Below are 25,577 nucleotides of genomic sequence, written 5' to 3' on the forward strand. Positions count from 1 at the left end.
TACACGTGGATGGTAATGGCTCTATGCCTTGGCTTTCTCGTCCTCTTTGAGGATGAAAATTTTTAGATCCTTTAAGAGCATCAATAAGAACAATAATAGCAGTAGCAGCAACTAACATTTATTGACCATCACTCTATGCCAGACTCTCTGCTGAGTTTTATATATACACTAGAGGCCCGGTGCACAAAATTCGTGCACTCAGTGCGGGGGGGGGGGGGGGGGGGTGTCCCTCAGCCCAGCCTGCGCCCTCTTGCAATGCTGTAGCCCTCGGGGGATGTCTGACTGCCCCTGAGGCAGGAGAGGCTCCTGCCACCACCGCTGCGTTCACCAGCCCGGTTTCTGCCACGCTAACCACCAGGGGGCAGCTTTAAGCGTCTGCCCCCTGGTGGTCAGTGCATGTCATAGCGACCAGTTGTTCTGCCGTTTGGTCTATTTGCATATTAGCCTTTTATTATATAGGATATTCTTTTCATCTTCATGTAAATTAGCTCATGTTGGTCCCCTGCTTAAAACCCTCCAATGACTTCCACTGATCCTATCTAATAAAAGAGTAATATGCAAATTGACCATCACTCCAACACACAAGATGGCTGCCCCGTGTGGTCAAAGATGGCTGCCCCCATGTGGACACAAGATGGCCACCACAAGATGGCCAGCAGGGGAGGACAGTTGGGAGCAACCAGGTCTGCAAGGGAGGGCAGTTGTGGGCGATCAGGCCAGCAGGGGAGGGCAGTTGGGGCGATCAAGCCTACAGAGGAGGGCAGTTAGGGGTGACCAGGCTGGCAGAGGGAAGTTGGGGGTGACCAGGCCTGCAGGGGAGGGCAGTTAGGGGCAAACAGGCTGGCAGGGAGCAGTTAGGCATCAATCAGGCTGGCAGGGGAGTGGTTAAGGGGTGATCAGGCTGGCAGGCAGAAGCAGTTAGGGGCAATCAGGAAGGCAGGCAGGCAAGCAGTTGGGAGCCAGCAGTCCTGGATTGTGAGAGGGATGTCCCAGATTGGAGAGGATGCAGGCTGGGCTGAGGGACAGCCCCCCCATGCACAAATTTTGGGCACCAGGCCTCAAGTATTAAAATAAAATGCAAACTCTTTACCCATGGCCTTCAAGGCCCTATATGACCAGGCCCCTGCTTATTTCTGCTGCCTTGTCTCAAACAGCCCTCCCCTCAGTCCGTTCTAGCAGCATCCATCTTCTTTCGGCAACTCACATGCACCAAGCTTGTTCCTACCTCATGGCCTTTGCACCAGCAAGCCTTCAGCCTGGCGTGCTTTTCCCTCAGATCATCGCTGGATGCCTTCTTCTGATCATTTAGATCACAGCTCAGTTACTACCTCCCTGATTCCCCTACCACCCTAACCCCAGTGCTTGATCACAGCACCCTGTTGTATGGCCCCCATAGCATGTATCACTATCTGAAATTATCTTGATGATTTGTTTGCTCTGTCATTATCTGTTTCCCATAACTAGAACATACATTTCATGCGGGCAAAGCCTCCTTTGTCTAGTTTACCCCTGAATTCTCAGTACTCAGAAAAGAGCTTAGCACATAGTAGGCATTCTAAAAACATTTCTCATTTAAAGGAATGGGTGAAAGACTCTATGAGATAAGAGCCACTATACTTATACTTATTTTATAGATGAAGGACCTGAGGCTCAGTGATATTGAGTGTCTTGCCCAAGGTCATAGAGGTGGTAGGTAAATAGAGGATCAGAGTAACACTCAAATCTAGGCCCAGCTAGCTGTAAGACTTGTCCATTTAATCACTACACAGACTGAGATTCATCCCATGAATCATGTCATGTACCCTCCCCACTACTATCCTCATATTCATTCTTTGCATAGAACCTGGCCCAAGAGCTAGGCAGCAAGGAGGCATTGAATAAAGTAGTGCAGAGAGTGTGAATCAGTACAACCACTTTGGAGAACTGTTTGGAAATACCTACTAAAACTGAATCAATCCTCAGTATATATCCACAGATATACAAGCATGTGTTCAACATAAGCCATGTACAAGAGTGTTCACAGAAGCAGTATTCTTAAAAGCAAGCACTGGAGACCATCTAAATGCCCATAAATAGTAGAATGAATAAATATACTGTACCACAGTCATATAATGAATGGAATATCATATAGCAGTGAAAAAGAAACTACATGCAACAACATAATAAATTTCACCAAAAAAAGTACCTACAGTATAATTCCATTTATAGAAGATAAAAAATTAGGTTATATTATAGTGCTAAAAGTCAAAATAGTGATTACCCCCTTTAAGGGTGGAGGCAGGGTATGGTGATGGTTAGGGATGGGAGTAGCATGAGTGGGGCCTGTGAAATGCTGGCAATGTTTTGTTTCTTGACCTGGATACTAGTTCCACAGTTATGTCCACTTTGTGAAAATTCACTGAGTTGTATACTTCTGACTTACACACTTTTCTGAATGTATTTATGCTGAATCACAGGAAATTGCTATCTTTATACAATCATGAAAAGTGGTTGCGCCAAAACCGGTTTGGCTCAGTGGATAGAGCGTCGGCCTGCGGACTGAAGGGTCCCAGGTTCGATTCCGGTCAAGGGCATGTAACATGGTTGCGGGCACATCCCCAGTAGGAGGTGTGCAGGAGGCAGCTGATCGATGTTTCTCTCTCATCGATGTTTCTAACTCTCTATCCCTCTTCCTTCCTCTCTGTAAAAAATCAATAAAATATATTTAAAAAAAAAAAAAGTGGTTGCATATTAGCAATTTCAAATGGTTCAACTAACGTTATACTTCAATAAAAAGATTACCTAAGAAAAAAAATGCTGCTCAGTTGAACTGCTTTGCACATAGCTCTGTAAAAACTGGTTTTAAAAAAGAGCCTGTGCCTTCCGAGGGCTCCTGGGCAGGTGGTAAACAGGCTCAGCGTGGTTGTAAATTCTTTTCCAGGGCCTGAGGCTGGTGCGCTGGCTGTGTACTTCGGAGTCCAGAGCCTGGGCCAGCCCCAGTGTGGTCTTCAAGCAGAGATGAGCAACTCCAGTCTCAGGCCCAAGGTGTCAGTGTTCCTGGAGCACACCAGTTTCCGCCTGCCCTCGACTTTGCACTGTGTCCTCCGTTCTGGGCACTGGCATGGCTCTTGTTCCTCAGCTTTTAGACTGCCTGAAGAGGCTTTCTCTGATCTCCCTAAAAAGGCTAGTTCCTTCCCCCAATCTCTGTTAAATCCCCTTATTATTCCCTTCATGGATTTGACCAACTTTTGAAGTGATGCTATTACTTGAGTGTTTACTTTTTGTTATCTGCTGCCGTCAGAAAACTAACCTGTATCAAGGGATCCCTATAACTTATTTGCTGTTTTATCCTCAGGGCCTGCCATAATGCCCGGTACCTAGAAGGTGCTTAAATATTGGTTGAATGAATGAATGAATGACTTAATGAGGTGGCAGGAACGAAGTCCAGGGCAGAAAAGGTGGCCAACGCACAGCTGTTAAGTCAGGAAGAAGGGTGCAGTCCCACCCATCTCATGGAGCATGAAAGCCAAGATTGGGGCTCCAGAAAGTCACCGACCCCTCCAGAGTCCAGACATCCATTTTTGATCCCTGCTTCTCCCAGGGTCCCCATTTCTATGAATTGTAAGCAGGAACCAAGGGGATTACTCTTGGCCATTTTTTCTTCTCTTCCTGTTCTCTGCTCACACTGGTTGCCCTGGATTTAGCTCCCACATCTGAAATGGACAGCATGTGTGCATTTTATGTGCATTTGAACTAATGCAAATTTGAACTATGCCATATAAATATATCCACAAAAACCTTGATTCTGTTGCCAAAGCTGATACTATACAAATATGACTTTACATTCACACTGATGAGGAAATCACTCTTGAATGATGTGAAGTTTTCAGGAACATGTCTTTTGTATAACTTTTCACAGCAGAGTGAAAACCAGGGTTTTGGAGGAAGGATGGAGAAGAGGAAGCTAGTGATCTGTACTCTCATCACCAAGTTAAAATCTTTACAATTTCTCTGTTACACAGAACAATGAGAGCACCACAAAAATAGCTGTGCACCTGGCTCTGAGCTAAGGTACTTGAAAAACATCATGTGCTTAGTGCTCACAACAACCCTCTGAAGCAGACACTATGACTATCCCTTTTACAATAGAAGTTTGAAGAGATTAAGATTATGCAAAGTCACCAAGTGCTTAACATCCCCTTCCCAGATTGATACAAAAGAACCATCATTCAGCATATAGTCAGCATTATACTCTCTGCTGCCACTGAAATTCACAACCTATACTGGCCATGGTTAAACTCAACTCTTTGGTGAACCAAAGATACCGAGCCACATAGTTGAAAGTAACTTTTGTCCTGCAATTACTGTCCCTGTTAAAGCAGCAATGACAGCCACAGTGTTGTCTTACCTATTCATTAGTAGAGAAAACTTTGCACTTTAGATTGTTTTGTTTTTCTTCTTTCTGAGGTTTTGATGCACCTAGATAAATGGGCTCCTCTTAAAATTTTAACCCATGCCTTGCATCAAAATGGCTGGATATGTCAAATAACCATCTAAATGTGCCGAAAGCTGTTCTAAGGTCTTTATGTGCATTATTCCATTCAAGTACCATTCAACCCTTGGTGGTTAAGTTTTCATATTACAAAGGAGGAAACTGAGGTACGTCAAATCTGAATAACTTGCCCAAGGCTACAGAGCTTGAAGGGGCAGGGCTGACTCCCAGCAGTCTGCGATCAGGGTCTGCACCTCTCTTGCAAGCTCTCCAGCTTCCAACACTGAAACAGCTGAACACCCTGAGCCAGAAAGCCTAGGGGCTAGTGCCAGAACAGAGTTCTAACCTGGGCTCTGACGCATCCTCCCTTGCTCAAAGGACGAGGGTCTTCCTGGCATGTTCAGTTGCTCTAGCCCTCTCCACAGCTCCTTCCTGCTTCTGGGCCTCCCGCCACCTAGCCCAGCCTGGCTGAGTCTGCATTCAGCAGATCCGAGCTGCAGAGAAACTCCTCCAGGCCCCAGGCTGTGCCCCCTCCTTTGCTCTCTGTGCTCTCTAATGCACCACTGCTGTTAACTGTAATTAAATCATTCTTTGATCAATTATTTGTTTAGTGTCTATTTCCCCTACTTCATTGTAAACAGTGGTGGTTCCAGAATTTTTATGTAGGTGCGGGCAAGTAATCTGTCTGGGTTGGGGGGACTTGGCTCTCAGTGCTTTGTACTTGACAGAAGGCTGAGAAATGTCAATTGAACATAGAAATGAATGAAGGGGCTGCACACCCCAATCCCACCCCCACCATGTTGTCACCACTGACAGTTCCACGAGTGCAACAATAGCGTCTATCTCTTTTATCACTGTAACCCCAGCACCTTGACACTTGCCTAACACACAGGAAGTGCATAATAACTTTTTGTGGAATTAATAAATAATTAAAAGCCTAGGGGCTAGTACCAGAACAGAGTTCTAACCTGGGCTCTGACTTCTTATCTAAAAAAAAGAGCAATGATAAGACCCAGACACAGCTTTTTTTGTTGTTGTTAATCCTCACCCAATGATATTTTTCCATTGATTTTTTTGAAAGAGTAGAAGGGAGAAAAAAAAAAGAATTAAAAAAAAAAAAGTAGAAGGGAAGGGGAGAGACAGAGAGAAACATCCATGGATGTGAGAGAGACACATTGATTGGTTGCCTCCCCCATACGCCCTGACCAGGGCCTTGGATCGAGGCACATATGCCCTTGACCACAATCGAACCCGGGACCCTTCAGTCTGCAGGCCGGCCACTGAGTCAAACTGGCTAGGACAGAACACAGCTTTTTAAAGCAGCATGACATAGGAAAACATGCTGAGCATAGGGCTGGCACACAGTAAGCACTCCATAGATGTCTGTCACTGAATTGGAATTCCTGCCTCACTCCCACTAACTCAGCTCCCAGGTCCTCGCCAGGCCAGCACTTTAATAAGAGGGCAAAGCCCAGAACTGAACCCACTCCACTTCCCTGGCCATGATCTGGTGGGGGTGAAGATGTCTACATCTGAAGTGAAAAGACTGTAAATAGCATGGACAGGAATGCAAGGTTGTTAGGATTTGCCTCCAGAAGAAGTTATACTTGGGGAAGAGATTGAGCAGCTTTGGAATGAACAAAGTCAGATCAAGTAGCAAAAAAGTCCAGCACAGGCCTACTGGCTGCCTGATCCAACAGAAAGGATGTGGTGTCTTTAACCTGTTAAGGAAAAAAATGTTTTGCATCCCCCACCATTTTTCATTTTGTTCCCCCACCCACTGGGCTTTGGTCTGTTGGAGAGACTTAAAACGCAAGTCAGTGTGTCACGCACGACCTTACTTAAAACCTCCTAAGAGGGTAATATCTGAACTGCTCACTGGGCCAACTTCAACCTTGCTCTTCAAGCTGTTGCCAATGAAGTCTTGGGTCAGCACCTCCACGTCTGGCTTGTCCCCACACAGGGGTTCCACCCAGGCTCACTCTCAACCACCCTCAGGCTCAATCCTTCGATCATCTGGACTCAACTCAAAACCACAAGCTCTCTCTCAGAAAAATAGTCCTTGATGCCCAAATTAAAATCAGGTCCTCCTCCGACTCCCCATATCCCAGGATCCCACTTATTTTTCCCTCCTAGCACTCATCCGCCCAAATCTCTGTCTTCTCTCTGAAAGACTGTGAGCTCCACAAGGACAGGGAGGGCTGTCTGCCTCTCATCACTGAGTCCTCAGAGTCAGGGCAGGCCCCAACAGAGAATATATGAATGAATGAATGAATTTCTCATAACAGTTGCCCCAAACCTCTCCTCTGGTTAGGTCCCAAGTAAGAGCAGAATATGGTCTCCAGTACCCTCCAGTCACTGAATCACACTCTGCTTAGGTATCACAGGCTCCTCCTCACTCAAGATTGGGGGCTCTCCCATCTTCTCACCATCCGAGCAGTCCTGGCCTCTCTTTACCTCCTCCTTCAGAAAAGCTGGGAAAATACCAGAAATGGAAGGAACACTGTCTCTTGGCTAATTCCTCTAATAAAGGAAACAGGAGAGTAAACTCGTCCACCCCCCTACATCCTGATTTTCTTACATAGTTTAGAAAGGATTTATTTATTCCCATCCTTTTTAATGGTTTGAGTGAGGCTCGTGAGTGAGCACTAGCTGGAAAATTACTGCTTCAACCTTCCTTTCTTAACATGCTTGCAAGAAACAGGTTTTTAGATTTGTGAGGCTGAGAGGGATGGTAGCAGAGCAGAACGGACAGGGTTGCAAAGATCTAGAAAATCAGCACTAGAATTGACTAGATCTTCCATTTACCAAGTGCAGGCCCCTTGGCCTCAAATTCTGTATCTAACAAATGGGAATAATGACATTGAACTTTAATACCTGTAAAGGGAAGTCCTGAACAACTGTAAAATACTCTATTGTCCTCAGTGTTTTTTTCTTGCTTTAAGGAAGGTTTTGACGCCAAAGGATGATTGAAGTTCCCCTAGGGAGGGCCTGCTCTGCCCCCAAGAGCTGAGTAAGTCAGTCACACTGTAAAGCTGCATCCCAGTAGAGAGAACGCGTTTTAAATGGGGACTCGGTGACCTTGGGTTCTGGTTTGGGTTTGCAAAATGTTCCTCCGTTGCAGAGCCCCAGCCCCTGGCCAGACCCCCTGCCTGTCATTGGCTCCTCTGGCAACAGGCAAGCACAGTCCGCTGGTGGCGTAGTTAGAAAAAGAGCCTCACAACCTCCAGTGAAGCCAGAACACCAGCAGGACAAATCTTACTGGGGATTCAGGCCCCAGCCTACCTCTTATCCTCACATCAAAGCCACCCCCTACCCCTGACTCCCCGGAGGCTACAGCCTCCCCGGTTCCTGGGCGGGGCTGGGCCTGCTGCGAGGGCTCTCCACCTTCCCTGAGTTAGGCCTAATAGCGGGGCCTTTTCTTTTCACCCGTTAGGACTGATACGCTCCCCTTTCCCCCCCCCCCCAAACCTCCCATCATTAACTGCAAAGAAAAGATCCCCGGCCACTTCCATTTCCTCTGCGGCTCAAGAGCCCTGTTATTTAATCCCGTGGCCACCACGGCAGCATCCTTTGCGCGGTCGCTCCACCCATCCACCTGGCCCATTCCTCGTCGCTCCTGCTTCTCCAAAGGGGAGCTGGTGGGGGTGGTGGGGGAAAGGCGCCTACAGCAGCAGAGCCTTGGCCTTCGGTAATCCGAGGCTCTCAGATCCGCATTGCGTGAGGGCTGGGAAACGCACGGGGGTGTACAGGGAGCAGCTAGTCAGCGCAGCCAAAGGAGGACCGACGGATGCCGGGGGCACTGCAGACGTTACACTGGGGCGAGGGGGAAGGGGTTGCTACGAGGAGAGAGCTAGGTCTCCTCCGCCCAGTAGCCAGCATCGCCCTTGGGGGGTTACTGGAGCCGGAAGAGGCCTCGGCCCTGTCGCTGTCCACACCCAAGAAATGGGGGAGGGGTGGTCTGCACTCACTCAAGGGAGACTCAGCCTCAGGAAAGGAACGAGATTCATTCATTAATCCCCACTCCACCCCTCTTTGATATGGACGTTTGACGTTTTCTTAATTATTGGTAAAAACAGCTTCAAGACCCCTCCTCCGACGCCGCTGGTCTAGATAAAGAGAAGGGCCCCCAGCAGGGGTCTTCCCGTTCCCCGCCCCCACGACTGCCTGGGGCGGGTAGAGATCCCTAAATTTAGGTGTGTCCTCCCCCGCCCAGCTCTCCGCCTAGGATCCAGAGGCTGCCCCCGCCCTCCCCCCGTCCCCTACCCTCCACCCCCGCCAGCGAAACTGACGGTTCCAGCCCAGGCCCGCAGTGGCGTGAAGGTGGCCTTTACCTCCTCTCGCAGGCTGGGAGGGGGCACAGCCCGCGCAGCTGAGCCAGCTGCAGCAGTCACCGCCGCCCTCCATTCATTTCAAAAAAAAAAAGGCGGGGGGCAACAACAACCTCTATCCGTCTTTGTAAAAGAACGACGGCCCCTAGAGGAGCGAGAGCCAGCCCCAACAATCACGGGTTAAGTTCTTTTCCGGCCCCCCATTCATAAAAAAAAAAGAAAAGAAAAAAGGAGCCCGGCGCATGCGCGCGCGGGGGTCTCTTGTGCCCACCCATTCATAGAATCGCGAACGGCGCGCGTGCGCACTGGAGCTCCTTTCCCTCCCATTCATAAAAAAGCCATTTTCCCAGGCAGTGGTTGCAACATCGCCGCGGAGGCTGCGAGAGAAGCTGACAGCGCGGAGCTGGCGCTGCCGAGCGCAGGAAGCCGTGCCGGTTCCTTCAGCCGGCGTCTGCGAGGACAGTGGTTTCTGACCCGCTCGGGTTAGGGGATTTGCACAGACGTGAAGCAATGCTTGTGATTCTGCGGCTCCTCAAAGTAAGTCCCTGGCCGGTTTCGGAATCCGAAACTGATCCACTCTGAGCCGCGACGCGACTCCCCTTTGGGCTGGGGCAAATGGTGCGCTATTTCTAGGCGCGCCTCAGTGTTGCTTCCCTCTCCCTGCGCCTCCTTGAGTCGCTGCGGTGCGCCGCAGCTCCCGGACGCCCTGGGCTGGGCCGGCACGGCGCAGAGGGTATTCACAGCCTGGCACCGGCGTTTCCAACACAGGACATTACCAAGCCCGGCTTTCCCCTATTCTGACTCGGAAGCCCCGTGCGTGCCCCGGGAGTTTGCCTCTGGCCTGGCCTCTTTCCTCCTGCCACCACCCGCCTCGGGCGCTGGAACGGGAGACTCTGGGCTACGTAAGGAGCCACCTTTTGAGTCCGGCGGGCGCCCTCGCCCTGGGCGGCTCGCCCACCCCAGGCTCGGTGCCCATGGTGCCAGCTCTGCCGTAGATCTCCACAGCCCGCCGTAGCGGCCTATGCTCGACGTAGGTTTTTCTTTCCCCTTCGGAGTCATGACGGACTGGCTTTTCTCCCCTTCTGCCTCTCCCCTCGATGGTCAGCGCTGGGCTGGCCCGGGACTGGGCATTTCTGCTCCCTCTCTTTGGCGAGGCGGTGCCTCACCGTCTGACCTTTGCTCTGCTGCCGCATTTTATGCTGTGCAACTGCCTTGCAGTTAGTTGCCTGTCCTTTTCCCGGCCTTTGCAGGGCCTGAGGCTCCTCGGCCTCCTCGTGCCTCCCTATCCCCGGGCACCGAACTGTGCCAGGCCCCGGGGCCCCCAGGCCGCTCTGGGGCTGTAGGTGCGTTTACATAACGCCGGGCGTGTGGGAGCTGGAGGAAGAGGTTGCGTGCGTAGGAGAGATAAGGCTCCTGCTTTGCCCCTTCCTTCTTGGTGGTACCAGCTTGACATCACTGAGGAGAGAAAGATAGAGACGGTACGTGCTGAAAAAATCTGAACCGCCAAGGCCACGGGTCAGTGAAGGGGGGCGAGGGCGGATTTGGCCAGCCAGGGCAGCTGGAGCTTGGCTCCATCACTGGGGCCAGGGTTGTGCCCAGCTCCCCCTCTATGCATACGATCAAAAAGCAGTTAGACAGTAGCTGTTCTTGTGCAAGAAGACGGTTTCTCAATTCTCTTTGATTGGGGGCTGGGGGTTGTGGGTAGAGGAGGCAAGAGAGGCAGAAAATGGTTGCATGGCTTGGAAGTAATGGTTGCAACCAATGGGAGGAGAAGGTACTGGGCTGGAGGGGCTGGATGGTTGGGGAGAGGGGAGAGCTGAGATGGGCATCCATATTGCCAGGTCTGGGTGAGGGCAGGAGGCAGCCTTATGGCCTATGGAGGCTGTGGGAGCCCCCTCCCACCCCCACTCCAGCATGGTTAGTGCTGAAAGGAAAGGTGTGGGTTCAGTGGAGTGGCCAGACCCAGTAGAGAAACCCTTCTTTCCTGCTTCCAAATCAGTGGCGTTGATTCTCTCCAGTTTGGGGAGGGGCGGGAGCCAGTGCATGTCTGTCTGGTTAGCTGACCAAGGCTCTCCAGTCTTTCCGATGAGCCTCTCGGAATTACAACGCTGGAAGCTGGAGGCCCAGAGCCTGTAGGAAGTATGGGTTTATCAATCTCTTAATAAGCTCGGTCTGGCCTGAGGCCCTACCCAATATTGCACTGGTGATTTCACAATGTTTAGAGTTCTTTGGATCTTCACACGAATGGAGCATAAACATCTGAAATTTTCAGCTTTTTTTCCCCTTTCGTGTGTGGGTGTGGGGCAGACTAGGAAAGGGAGGGCTGCAGTTGGTGGCCTCTCTCTCTCTCTCTCTCTCTCTCTCTCCCTCTCCCTCTCCCTCTCTCTCTCTGCAGAATGGTGGGAAAGAAGTTGTAGACATGTCCTGTGTGAAATTGAATTTCCTCTTTCCCAGCCCTTGGGAGGGTCCTCACTTGCCAGCAGGCTCCAGGCGAATCCTAATGTGAGCAGTGCACACACTGACCCACTGAGCTGAGTGGCCAGTACTGGGTAGGGGGCTTTTTGGAGGCGGATTTCTGAAATCGTGATGGACACATGTTGGTCAGCTGGGGAGAAGGAACACTTTAAAGATATCTCTTGGTTATCTTCCTTTTTAGATTCTGAACTCAGGAGTCATCCCCTTTTTGGGGAGTGTAAATGCGCTCCTCGTTCCCACGACCTTTTCCACATTAGCCTGTGAAATGGTAAGGTCTCAAAGCTTTGCTTGGGCTTGGTGGGAGGAGGCAGGACACACAGAATGGGATGATTCCTGGCTAAAGCAGGGCAGAGAGTGGGGATGGTGACCATTTGGAGCTCTCCTATCATTTTTGTTTTCATCCTTCCAGAATAGGTACACAGATGAGGCTCTTTGGAATTGCACCCTCTGTCCAGGCCATACTCTTTACTCACCACCACCAACACACACACACACACACACACACACACACACACACACACACACCATTCCGGTAAACCCCACAGTGCAGAGTTTCACTGATTTGAATAACAAATAAAGGCAGCCTTTCAGTGCAAAATTTGGTAGTCAGTGACTTAAAAATTAAGGGCAGAAAAATACCCCATTAGCATGCCCCCTCCCCAACTGGCCCTTGAGGGGTGCTACTCTAAGGCTTAATACTTCGGCATCTTATATGGGGATTTCTCTTCCAGTTCCTGACGCTGAAAGTCCTTTGGTGTGACATCTTCCAGCCCCCAGTCTGGGCCCCCACAAACCATCCATTTTAGGTCCTGGGTGTTGGTACCAAGGAGGCTTAGAAAGGAGCCCCCACCCTCTCTTCAGAGAAGAAATTCCATGTTCTCAGACAGTTAGGGCACTCACGGCATTCAATTGGTTCTGAATCCACAGTGCCTGCCATGGGTCCCTACTGACCTGGAAGTTCCCTTGTGAGGAAAACTTGGGGGAAGGATTCTTGCACAAACCTGGATCTAGTTGAAAATTTCGATCTAGGATATGGATAAAGGAAGGAGAATGGCTGGAGTGGAGAAGGTTCCATCCCTCGGCCAACCTGGATCTCCTTGACAGAAGGGAAAGCAATGACTCATTGGGACAGGTTTTTGCTTTTTCAAAAGAGCCAGAGAAAGAAGGTGATAGAGCAACAAGGTGATAGAGCAACATACTGAAAACTGTTTTACTCCTTCCAGACCAGGCTGGGGGCTGGGTCAGAGCAGATGGTGGCCAGGAAACCTGCCTCGCTTGCGCCTTAGTCTCCCATCTGCAGAATGGGGAGGAAGAACTCCTCTCGTGGGGCCAGGGTCAGCCGAGCAGCTAGCAAGTGTGCAGGGCTGGGCTTGTGCTATTTGTTACTACTGGGCCCCTAGTGGAAGGGGCGCCCCTTCCTACACAGGAGGTGTGGGGTGTTGCATGATGTAAGAGGCGGCATATTCTTGGCTCTCTGGTCTGGGGCCACCCTGCAGATCCGGACAGCTGACAAGGCTGTGGATGTATCCGGGACATGTGGCTGGGCTTAAGAAGCTCCACTGTTCAGCTGTGATCACGATTGTTCTTTCCAAGGACAGTCGTGGAGGAAGCAAGGGCACTGGGGAGGGAGCACAGATGTGCTGGATCTGGTGGAGGAGGGAAGAGGCCCTTCAGGGGCAGGTGGCCATTTGCAGAAGAGTGGTTTCCCTTGTCAGGTAGTCTTTTTCTGGCTGGGTCATTTCCTGCCCCATCCCAGGAGTAAGCTAAAGTCAATTATGATAAGTTCATCTGTTCCTGGAGGTGGTAAGATAAAATGATCTTGGTGTCAGCGAGAGGGGGCCCTCCTCTGGGGGTCTAGGTTTCTGCACACACCCCCTCCCCCACCACACACGCACTTTGATGTGGGCCAATTGTTCCAGTGTTAACAGACTTCTTCTAGCCCCATTCTTCTCTGACTCTTGACTTCTAATCCCTCTCTAAGGGGATCTGAGCAGACAACAATTATGGGGGTAATAGATTGAAGCTGAAATTTGAGGCCAATTGGAATAGTCCAAAGCCAAAGTACAAGACCTCTCTCTCCCACTCCTCCTGGCGCAGGGCCTTCACAGCTCAGCTGATTGGTTGTGGAAGAGGAAGAGAAGAGGGTTGGGAACTGATAACTGGTGATGGGACAAAGTGATGAAAAGCAGCTGTTTTCTTTGGTGATATCTAACAGATTGTGGCCAGAGGTGAGCTCCCTAGTGCTGGCGCTGGAGTGGGAGGTAGGGCGGAGAGCAAGGATTCTCAGACAGATCCAGCTCCCTATAATGCTTTTTTCTCTCAACCAGGCCATTCTCAACAAAGCTGCAGAGATTGTCTTCCTCAGTAGGGTATAGGGCAGCCAAGTCCCTGGGTTTCCTCCCCCTCCTCTTTAAAGTCTTTTTGAAGCACTAAGTCATTATTTGGTTGGAACTTAATTAACTAAACTGGGATGTTGTCACAAAGAACCAAGCGATAGTGGTGGATAGTAGTGGGCTCTCTGGCAGACTAGAGACCTTTTTTCTGAGCTGTGAAAGTGTTAAACAACCTTTGCTGAAAGAACCTGCTGAGACTGAATGGGCAGTGCAAAAACTGCCCATTCATTCAGAGCCTCTTCCAGTTTGTCTCTAAGTGACCTGTAGTTTTCAAAGCCTTTTCCTAATATTTCCCAACTCCTCTCCCCAGGATAAGTCAAGGGGAAGGGGTGGGTGGGTAGTGCCAGCATGACCTTTAACATGCTCTGCCGGTTCTGAGGGGCCTGAGGCTCAGCCCCACCCCACAAGTACAAACGCAGTGTCAGGCTCACAGACTGGCCAAGCTGCAAATATAGGGATGTGTGTTCTGGGCTTTCCAATCTCCTGCTGGTTCAGTCTGCTAGGACTCTTTTTCTGGCTTCCTCTGACCCTGGCTGCTCCTTCCCTTCACAGCCTTGGGCCAGGATGCACCCTCCATGAACAAACCCTAGGGACCCTTTAAGTTCAGCTTTACAGGTAGGAGGAGAGGGGATTCCCTCCCATTCCTGGGTTTCCTCTTAGGGACTCCTTGGTGGTTGAGGGTCCTACAAGTGAGACCATTCAACTTTTTAAGAAAACTAAAAATAAAAACACTTAGTAAACGAGGGGGGGGAGGAGGCAGTGAGTGAGGTGACAGAAGGGATAGCAAAGAAAACAGAATTGGAAGTGAAGGTAGTAATTGAGCTCTGAGCCTTCTTTTAATGGCAGATTTCAAACCCCCAGCCTCCACTTGCCACACTGAAAATTCCCCCTACCTGGGGGCCAGTGTCATGTCAGCCCTGCATTGGCTTCATTTCCCTGCTGGTTTGGTTAAAAGCCTGCTGATGGCCTGATGTCATTCCCCGAGGGCTGGTGGCAGCCTGGGGAGACTGGTAGAGTTCATGGCTGTGAAAATGATTGGCGCTTTCATGCTTTTCCATGAATAACCAGAAGTTACTGTAAGTCAGGGCTGAGGTTGCAATGCCTGGAGCTTCTCTTTGGGGTTGAGCCCTTCCCTGATCCCTTGCCAGCTCTATGACCCTTTTTTCTTCTACTTCTTCCTCAGCAAAATGGGAGTTATCTTCCAAGGTGATGGTGAGGATTAAGTGGGAAAATCATCGAGGGCTTATCACAGAGCCTAACACCAAGAAATGTTTCATAAATATTAGCTGCTTCCTTAATTATTATTATTATTATTAGAAGGTTGGAGTAGAGTGAAAGTTTTCTTTCCTCGTGCTAATCCATAAGCCCACCACCTAAAACTCCATAGAGGTGCTTCTCTGTCTAGGTGGAGAGCTGGCTTTGTTTCTCTGTCCACAGTCTTCCAAATTGGCCATCAGTTTTCCAAACAGCCTAAATGAGGCAAAGCCTCCTCTCCTATTTATATTATAAATCTCTTCCTTCCTTGCAGGGGAAGCAGAGTACATATTAAACTGCACTTAAGTTCATCAGCATCAGCGTTGCTTAGACTCTGGAGGAGGGTGGGTGTGTCCTGGGAGCAGAGATTGATCTCTAAACCAATTGAGGATTGGTGTGTGTGTTGTTGGTGGTGTTGTTGTTTTTGTTTTGTTTTGAGACTTCATTTAGCTGTGCTGAGGGGTTTATCAAACTGGCAGTTCCGGAAGTTGTTTTTCTTTGTCAGCCAAATGAATTCAGCCCTCCTGTGGAGGGTCCCTGCTAATGGGGAGGTGAGGCCATGAAGCCTGAGAAAGTTTGAGCCCTGCAGCTTCTTAGCCAGCAGCTAGTTTTTGCTGAGCTAGCTAGTGGCCAGAAGGAATCCTATATCTGGGTTGTGATAGGAAAGTTGCGTTTTATTTTTTTAATTAGAAAAAATACTTTGTCCTTAAAAGTTTTGTTTTTCAATTACAGTTAGTTTCAGGTGTACAACATAGTGATTAAACATTTGTGTGCCTTACAAAGTGATCACCCTGGTAAGTCTGGTACCATCTGACACCAATATTATTGACTATCTTCCCTATGCCGTACTTCACATTCCTGGGACTGTTTTTATAACGGACCGTTTGTACTTTTAAATCTCTTTCACTTTTTTCAGACAACCTCCCTCCCATCTGGCAACTGTTAATTTGTTCTCTGAATATGAGTTTGTTTTGTTTCTTCATTTATTTTGTGTGTTTTTTTAGATTCCACATGTAAATGAAATCATATGGTATCTGTTTTAGTCTGATTTATTTCACTTATACCTTCTAGGTCCATGTTGTCACAAATGTAAGAGTTCATTCTTTTTTATGGCTGAGTAATATTCCACTGTACATATGTACCATATCTTTATCCATTTGTTTGTCATTGAACACTGAGGTTGCTTCCATATCTTGGCTATTGTAAATAATGCTGCAATGACTATAGGGGTGCATAGGTCTTTCTGAACTAGTGTTCTGGATTTCAGGGAAGATGCATTTAGAATACGCCTGCTGGAGCCATCTTGCATGCAGCCTGTCCCAAGAGAGCTGAGTCATAGTGGACCAAGCTCCACCCCCATGTCTGGCCCTAAATGCAGGCCCAGATGTTGACAGCTGCCTCTGGAAGGTGATGGGAGCCTTCTAAATGCCAATATCCCCATTCCCTGCAGGCCCTGCTCCCATCCTGGCTTTCTGGTGGGGCTTTTCCATGGGACTTTTTCAGTGAATCTGTCTTCTGATTGCAGACAGAGCCTGTTAAAATCTCTGAGCATTGCTCGTGCCTTTTGCTTCATCCACAGAAAATGGTTGTTTTTTTGTGTGTTTTTTAAAAATATTTATTTTTATTGATTTCAGAGAGGAAGGGAGAGAGAGAGAGAGAGAGAGAGAGAGAGAGAGAGAGAGAGAGGGAGAGAAACATCAATGATAAGCGAGAATTATTGATTGGCTGCCTCCTGCATGGGATCAAGCCCGCAACCTGGGCATGTTGCCTTGACTGGAATCAAACCCGGGACTCTCAGTCCACAGGCCAATACTCTATCCACTGAGCCAAACCAGCTAGGGCAGAAAATGGTTGTTTTTCAAGAACCCCAGGACTAAAATTGGGGAAAGGAGAGTGGATCAACTGCTTGGGGGAGGGCGTACCCCTCCTTCTTCCCACAGTATGGCAAGTCCCAATCCTGGTCCTAAGAGACAAAAGCCCAATGACATGGGGCAATAACAGCCTTCAAGCCACCACTGACATTTTGTTGGCAGGACCCTGAGTATTCATGACCTGAGCTTCTGGAATAAGGGAATCGAGTTGTCTTTGTCCGGGGTGGGAGTTCTGGCTGAGGCACCCCTTGGCTGGCTCCAGAGAGTCTTATCCTGTGCCCCTGTCAGCATTTTCCTCATCACCTTTTCCTCCAAGCAAAGGACCTTTTCCTCAATCTTCTGTTGATCCCAAACCCATTTGTTCTAGATGCAAGGCTTTGGAACCCCTGCAAAGGGTAAGTGGGCTGAGGTAGCATTCCCTGAAGTTCCTCCCCCATGGCCAACCTGATCCTTGGAAAACTCTCCATAGATGCTTATTTGCCATCCCCCACATCCAGCCCTGACCACAGGAGGCCGCCTTGGCAAATGACTACTTGGTGGCAGACCTGCCAGACACTTAGGGCTAACTGCCATGAGGAAGTCTTCTGTATGAAGATGATGCTCTCTTTTCATCTGGAGAGAACATGAAGGCAGAAGGCAGACTTTCCAAGATGGGAGAAACCATGCACAGAAATACCAGCATCTTTTACGTAGGTAGACAGTGGGAGCTAAGCCAATAGTTCATGCCCTATGTGAATGGGAAAGATCAGTTGACTGAGCACTGAACCTTGTAGAAAAGGCTTTTTTTCCCCCTTGCATTTGGCAGTATAGATGATGTACAGATGAGAAGCCTGTGGGTCAGCTCCCTTTCATCCCATCCCCTTCGTGAACTTCGCATCTAGAGCTAGCTCTTTATTTCAGACGGCTGGAAAGCATCTAAGGAAGCCCTTCCCCAATCATTTAACCATTGCTGATCAAACCATTGTTTCCAAGAAGGGGAAATACAATGCTGAGTTGCCCTGAATGCCTTTCTTATTTCCTCTTCATTCCTTACTATAGACATTGAGAAGTATGGATGAGTCATCCGGGCAAGGTGTCATTCTCCTGTAATTGGAATATTGCGATGGACCGACCATGTCCCGAGTCTGGAGCCGTATGGGGAAGTGGAAACCTATCCATCCACATCCCCTCTTAGGCATCACCTTTGAGAGAAGATGAACCTAACAGCTGAGGCGCAGGATCTGCTCTCCTAATTAGAACATCATTAGCGTCTTGAAAAAGCATTTCCCGAAACCCCACCCGTAACACATTACTCCAGTGCCCCCCCCTTTTTTAAAGATGATTATATCTCCCTTCTATCTGCACACCCTGTTTTGTCTCCCACCCCCACCCCCAGTGGAATCTTCCCAGAGTCTAATCTTTCTCTTGGATTCCAAATCATGTCCCCTTGGGCAGAGGTCTTGGCCTTCTGCTGCTATTTCTTTAAATTGATCTCCAGCTGAATTCCGAATGTAAAGGTCAGCAGGCGAGGAAATGGCACTTCTAATAGAAAACAATGTGCACTTTCTAAATTTGAACCAAGCCGTTTCCGCTCTTTGATTTAAGTGACTTCCTGGGGTTCTGTGTCAGGCACTGCAGTTGAATCTCTGGCAGGATTCCAACTTAAAATTGCACTCTCTCGGTGAAATTAGAAACTGATCCAGGGTTGGCTTAGCTATTCTAGTAAATAGCATTTAGGCTGAATGTTCAGCTCAGCACTTGGAAATGGGCGATGTGAGTGCCCCTGGAGAGGATTTCCCATCCAAGTTGTCAGAAGCTCACCTACCCCTGGGTTATTAGCCACTGGAGGTTGCTGCTCTTAGAAGTGCTGGTAATAAGTTAATATCCTGGACGTGCAGGCATCAGATACAGCCCTTCCTTCTCTTGTGACTCTGAAATAAAGGCTTGTGTTTATCCAGCTGATAAACTTGATGGGAGCATACAGGGCTGTCTCGTGGTCACCACATCCTCAGCACAATGCTTGGCTCGTTGTGCGTATTAGTGTTCAGGAAATCCACACTGTTGCTCTCTGGGATGGTGATAAGTTACAGAGCACTTGCTGTATGCCAGGCAAGATGTTAGGTACTAGATATCCATTTTCTCATTTAATCCTCACAGGAACCCATTTTACAGTTGGCAAAACTAAGGCATACAGGTTAAAGAACCTCATTTATGGCAACACTGTTAGGCACAGAAGGGAGGATTTGAACTGGGATCTGATTCCATAGCCTGTGTTTATCACCATTGAGCGATCTGTCTTAAATGAGGAGCATGATGCCCAAGGACTATAAGAATGAACTCAGGTTGGAGTCCTGGTTCTGCTACTGATAGTTTTGTGTGACTATTGACCAATTAATTTGAATACTAGTTTCCTGTGACTAGAAAAGGGAAAATAGTCAGTGACTTGATATTTATGGTACTTGTTAAGAGCTAAATAAGTATAATTCCTACCACTTAGCCATTATTGTTGTTGTCATTATTAATCATCTAAGCCTTAATTCTGGAGATCCCACCGAAGGAAACCAGTTGCCATCTCATTTCGGCTCCCAAGCACCTGATGGGGATGAGGGTATTAACAGGCCAAACACTGACGCCTGGCATTCATTCTCTCTTCCTCCCCCACCCCCAGGGCCCCTAGAAGCCTGTTTCTCAGTGCTGTCCAGGACCTCCAGCCCCATGGAGCCCCCGATCCCACAGACCGCCCCCTTGACTCCCAGCTCAGTCATGGTCCAGCCCCTTCTCGACAGCCGCATGCCCCACAGCCGGCTCCAACACCCACTCACCATCCTCCCCATCGACCAGATGAAGACCAGCCACGTGGAGAACGACTACATAGACAACCCTGGCCTGGCGCCGCCCACCGGCCCCAAGCGGACCCGGGGTGGGGCCCCGGAGCTGGCCTCCACGCCTGCCCGCTGTGACCAGGACGTCACCCACCACTGGATCTCCTTCAGTGGCCGCCCCAGCTCCGTGAGCAGCAGCAGCAGCACGTCCTCCGACCAGCGGCTCTTAGACCACATGGCGCCACCCCCCGTGGCTGACCAGGCCTCCCCGAGGGCTGTGCGCATCCAGCCCAAGGCGACCCACTGCAAGCCGCTGGACCTCAAGGGCCCGGCAGTGCCTCCCGAGCTGGACAAGCACTTCCTGCTGTGCGAGGCCTGCGGGAAGTGCAAGTGCAAGGAGTGCGCGGCACCCCGGACGTTGCCCTCGTGCTGGGTCTGCAACCAGGAGTGCCTGTGCTCCGCCCAGACCCTGGTCAACTACGGCACCTGCATGTGCCTGGTGCAGGGGGTCTTCTACCACTGCACCAACGAGGACGATGAGGGCTCCTGCGCCGACCACCCCTGCTCCTGCTCCCACTCAAACTGCTGCGCCCGCTGGTCCTTCATGGGCGCCCTCTCCCTGGTGCTGCCCTGCCTGCTCTGCTACCTGCCCGCCACCGGCTGCGTGAAGCTGGCCCAGCGCGGCTACGACCGCCTGCGCCGCCCCGGCTGCCGCTGCAAGCACACGAACAGCGTCATCTGCAAGGCGGCCGCTGGCGACGCCCAGGCCAGCAGACCCGACAAGCCTTTCTGACATTTGGGTCGAAGCCCCCTGCGCTCCCCTGGGAACTTGGTTCCCTCCTGACACCTGAGAAGACTAGCGAGGCCAGAGGTTCTGGCATCAGAGGTGACCTTGCCAGGTTGCCACCCCAGCTTGGGAAGAAACAGAGACCCCCCACACCCACCCACTGTCTTCCCCAAGAGGAAGAAGCGGCACTTTGGGTTTTTTGCGGGTCCTGGAACTTTGTGTGAAACAGACAGTGGCAGGGGCATTGGGGTGGGGTGGGGAGGGAGGATTTTTCTTTTCCAGAAGACAGATGTGGCCACATATCCGGAAGTTGCAGCTGCTTGACTGCCTTCCCAGTTCTCCCTACTCCCTCCCTCTCCCCTCTTTCCCGTTCTTTTTAGCTGCCTGGGAGGAACCGGTAACAGTGGCCAGGGGACCTTTGAAGACAACCAAGGAGTCTTGATGGCTGTATCTTTTCTCCTTCCCGACCCCACGGCTTGCCTGACATCCTGGGGAAGGTGTAGAAACTGGCAGTCCCTGTTGTATATACTTGGGAGCCCTCGAGAAGAGAGGACGGCCAGAGAGTCCAGGCCTCGCTCCTCTCTCTGTCTCCGGAGCCACGAATGGATTCAGGAGCCACTACACAGAGCACCTCTCCCTTCCAGCTCCATCACTCATGGGGTTGTTGTGCTCTTAACACCGTCCTCCAGTTCTTACTGAGTCACAGACTCACCTGCCTGCTTCTTGCCCCGAGTTCTCTCCACCCAGATCCTTCCCAGAAACTTGATGGGTCAAGAAGCCCAGGGCGGCAAATGCAAGACCAAATATCACTTTGCCAATGAGTCTGCAGCTGTGGTCTCTGGACCCAGTCATTGTGTTTTTATAGAATAATTAAACCAGATGCTAACGGTGTTTTAGAAAATAATAAACACTTGCTTCCTTTTGGGCCACCCCCAGGAAGGGCTGATTTCAAAATCTGGGGGTGCAAGCAACCTTAAGGAACACAACCCCCCTCCCCACCAAGAAGAGGATTTTAACAGCAAAGAAGAGGAGGCAGCACCTCGCGTTGGCAGAGGGACAGTGGAGCCGAGATGGGTGCCGGTTTCTTCTCTTCTGATTCTGCTGCTTGCTGTCATAGCCTTTTATGTACAGTGATGTGTCAGTATCTTTAATGTAAATAGACAGATGATGGAAAAGAGTCTATTTTAGTGTTAGGAAGCCCTGGTGGGGGAGTCAGAAGAATGCAGATGGGGGAAAGATTCTCCAGGGGCTTCTTGGGGTTGAGCCCTGCTTCTGTGCAAGGCCACGCCACCCCCTCCCGACAGCCCCCAAAGACGTAGCAACTCTTTCTCTCAAGGTGCTAAAGAACTCGGAAAGTGCAGCACGTCCAGTGGGTAGGTACTTGTTGCATGCAGACGCTGTCGTGTCCGGTCCTCCTCCCTAGTGTTGTGCAGGGTTCTCGCTTCATGTGTCCCCCCCTCTCCGCCCTCCCCCATAAGAGGAAGTGGTCTGGGTCAGAAAAGCCACCCCAGGGGAAACTGGAAGTGCGGTAGGTGTAGAGCACTTGTAGCATTTCCAGTTTGTCCAGGAGGAACACATACTGCCTCCAGGAAGGATGCGAGGAGGCAGGTAGCTGTGATTGGGTGCACCCAGCGCTTCTCAAGAACTCCCCCCTGGCCCCCCCCCCCCCTTGAAGACTAGTAGTAACATCTTATGATTTAGAATAAGTTAATTGTAACCATAGGTATTTATTGATGGGAGGAAAGGAGGGGAGGGTCTTATTATTTTTAAAAGGCTTTATTTATATAATATTTGCTAGCTTGTAAAAGGCAAGTAGGAAATACTGCGTCCGAGTTTTCTATGGCTGATTCACATAGCTACCCTTGCCACAGTCGTGATGGATGTATGGATGTTCTTGCACAAATGGAGGGAATGGTAGGAAAAAACACATTCAGCCAACCACTTATGCTAATTGAATGTATCAGACGTGTACTGAAGGGACTGGAGATGTTTTCCTCAGAATAGGTTACCCCTAAAACCAGAGGGCACACCTCCACTCTTGGGGAGGCCTCGGAACTTTCCCAGAGCCCTTTCCTCAGATGTCTCCATGGGAAACTTGACCCGGTGGCAAGTTGCACTTTGGTGATGGTGTTCTACACACCCATTCTGTGGAGAATTGATTTATATAAGCTGTGTACACACACACACACACACACACACACACACACACCTACCCCACCCACCCTCAGTCTACATAGACCCTGTTTCTGGCAAACAGCCTCCTGAACCCTGACTTTTTGTGTACATAGTTGTAAACACGGATTTTTCTGGATTTTGGTTTTCTTTTTCCTTTTTTCTCCCCCGTTTTGGCTTGTTCTTTTTAGTTTTCATTTAACCTGCTAGGCGGATGTCTGCAGAGCCCTCGATGTCCTGTGTGCTCGCGGGGGGAGGGAAGGAGTGGACAGCCCGGCCCCCCTCCCAGCTCTGTTGCACTGCAGTCCCTCAGCATGTTTTTTCTCGGCTTCTTGGAAAAACAAACACACACAAGAAAACTGGCTTGCTGTGGACCAGTCAGGGGCCACCAAGGACCCAGCTCTCAGTAATTGGACACATTTCTGGGGCCACTCCGGCTGGTAGTGTTTCCTGTCACCAACGGCTTGCTTGGCTGGATTAGTCCTCGTCTTGACCTTTTTTGAGAAATGCCAGCTGATTTCCACGTCTCTTCAACCTGGAGTGGGTGGTGGTTCTGCCTGGAGTCGGGGGGGCACAAGCCTGGGTCCAGGACACTTGTCCTAGGGGGCCTTGGTGCTCCCCCCACCTCAAGGGCGGTTTGTGGAAGCCCAATGCTCCAGCAAACGCCCTGGGAATGGTCTGGAACAGCAAAGCCCTCTCGGGTCCATGACTGCACAGCCAAGGCTTCGACAGCTGGAAGGAGGCGGAAACCAGTTCCTCTTGACAGAGATGACCACGTGGCTCACCTGGTCCTTTCGGCGTTCTGAAGTCTGTGTGGGCCCCCACTGTGCATCGAGTGAGACCTAGACAGACAATGACTTGTCCAAGGTTGCACAACATGGAAAGTGTTGATTGGGACCAGCACCCAGAATCTTGTCACCTTGAAGCTTCATGTTCTCCCATGCTGCCCAGGAGACATCCAGTGGGGTGTGGGCAGCACCACTTCGCACTGTACAATTCAGTTCCCTAGGGCGTCCTGCCCACTTCCCCAGCCTTCCGGCTCATGCCTTCGGTAAGCATTTTCATGTCCTGCTTACTGTGACAGTGGATGACAATTTCTGCGCTGCCATTCTTGCTGTGGGTAACTCCGTGTGGTGTCTGATCTCGCTTTCGCTTCTCACTGCCGCAGTTTGGTTTCCTGTTACAAACAGGAAAGCTGTCCGAGGTTCCCATCCCACCGCACTTCTGACTTATTCCCCCCCTCACTGTAGCCCCTTCTCACCCCACAACAAAGTTACCACAGAAGGTTCCCTTTGTATAGAATATTTATTTTGAAGCTCTATTTTAATAGTATTTATTTTAGAAAGTCTACTATTGTAAGAGTTCTTCTGTTTGTGAAGAAAAAACAAGTTAAAACTGAATGTACTGATTTAGAAAATATATATAAATATATATTGTTAAATATACACAGGACTTGTTTCTCGTATGTTTGTATGTTCATACCCCTGCATCTCACCCAGCAAGGCCCCGTGTTTGTCAAAGAACACTCACCAAATGGGACTGTCCCCCCAAGCTCTGGCAGAATAAAGGGGTCCTGGCTGGGGCAATCCCTCACATCCCTGGAGGAAGCTTCTCTTGCTGAGGAAGCTGAACCCTGCCAGGTGCTGCTAATTCCTCCTCTGGGGAGCCCTCCCCCACGGGCGAGTATGTGTAACAGATGGACAGCAAAATTCAAAGTAGGAAGTGGTGGAGGTGGGGAAGGATGGCCTGCCCTGCCCAGTTTACAAAAATTTTGCGGCTTGTATGCCCTGGTGCCCCCCTAAATAGATTTTCATGCACACACATGCTTTAAAGAGACAAACAGAAAAACCCCTGGCAGTTTTCTTGATATCGTACAAAACAAGTCACTTTGACCTCTTAACTCCATCCACTGAATATCTTGCCTTTGCGCCCTCCTAATGCACCCTCCATCGGCTTCCCCAATACCCTCCACCCCCAGATATACTCAAACTTGGTAGAGACCCCGCCCCTTCTGAGATTATGTGGCTGGGGGAACTTTTTTCATTACTTTTAATTCATATGCCAATCACAATGAAAGTTGGACTTTTATTTTGAACATGTGAACACACGCCTCTTGTTTTCTGAATGAAAAGGAACTGAGCAGTAAAGACTTTTTTTTTTTTTTTTACCAATAAGTGGGGTCAGACAACTAACAATAGGGAATGGAGGGAGAGAGGAGGTCAGGAGCCCTGGGTCCAGTTCTTTGTTTCTCTGAGGTCACCAGTTATGGTGTCTTCCAATTCTTTGTGAAAGCCTTGGGTTCCTCTTCGAGACGTCCGAGCCCATTCCAAGGATCCCCTGGCCACTGCCCAGGCAGGCACAAAGGATGTTCTTCCTCAATGTGGTCTTAGAATAAAGATTGGGGGCCGGCCTCCCTCTGGGCCAGACCATGTGGCTTGTCCCATTCCCACAGGACAGATGAAGGGTCATTAGTGAGTGCGCTGATACCTCGCTTTACTGACCAGGTAAGTAACTGGCACCTAAAGATGCTTTTCTTTTTAACTGGCTCAGCTCCAATCACAGGTAACCCTTTTTGAAAGTTTGCCTTACAGCACTCTGTAAACAATACCTGTTGTGGCTAACCGAAAGAAATAGCAAGAGGATTTTTGCTTTTATGAAAAAAAGGCAAAAAGTGAATAGACTAGTGTTCAGCATTTGTTTTCTAGTGATCTGATAGATGCGGCCTATGCCCTGAGCAGCGGGAGAGGTATGGAGCAGCGAGAGTGGGGCCGCCAAGCTCCCCCAGGAACTACAGTCAGCATCTCAGCATTAAGTTGCCTTAGCTTTTTAAAAAATCCTCACCCAAGCCAGTATCCAGAGAAAAGGAGTGAGGCTATTTTTTCCATTGATTTTTTTTTTTTTTTTTTTTTTTTTAGAGAGTGGAAGGGGAAGGTAAGGGAGAGAGAGAAACATTGATTGGTTACCTCTCACACAAGTCCGGACAGGATGCGGGATCAAGCCTGCAACTGAGATACATGCCCTT

At 49.7% G+C, this 25,577-nt stretch overlaps 1 protein-coding gene and 1 long non-coding RNA gene across 3 annotated transcripts in view; one reads left to right on the plus strand and one right to left on the minus strand.

Annotated features, from left to right (window-relative positions):
- The window catches only part of LOC308252421, a 320,170-nt gene extending 311,293 nt beyond the window's left edge, over window positions 1–8,877 (minus strand). The window contains exon 1 of the long non-coding RNA XR_013961034.1: window positions 8,806–8,877. This is a non-coding gene — a long non-coding RNA (uncharacterized lncRNA). The remainder of the gene's footprint in view (window positions 1–8,805) is intronic.
- Window positions 8,878–9,157: 280 nt separating this feature from the next.
- Window positions 9,158–23,994, plus strand: SPRY4 (sprouty RTK signaling antagonist 4). Of its 2 annotated transcripts, none has more exons than XM_080673842.1 (2): window positions 9,158–9,339; window positions 19,443–23,994. In XM_080673842.1, the coding sequence occupies exon 2, from the start codon at window positions 19,490–19,492 to the stop codon at window positions 20,387–20,389; it is 900 nt and encodes a 299-aa protein (XP_080529968.1). In that variant the 5' UTR covers window positions 9,158–9,339; window positions 19,443–19,489; the 3' UTR covers window positions 20,390–23,994. The 2 variants fall into 2 exon arrangements, with proteins under 2 accessions (XP_080529968.1, XP_080529969.1); XM_080673843.1 differs by lacking the exon at window positions 9,158–9,339 and adding an exon at window positions 10,179–10,280.
- Window positions 23,995–25,577: the final 1,583 nt, after the last annotated feature.

This window comes from Plecotus auritus (assembly GCF_963455305.1).
Source record: "Plecotus auritus genome assembly, chromosome: 6".
NCBI classification, from domain to species: Eukaryota; Metazoa; Chordata; class Mammalia; order Chiroptera; family Vespertilionidae; genus Plecotus; species Plecotus auritus.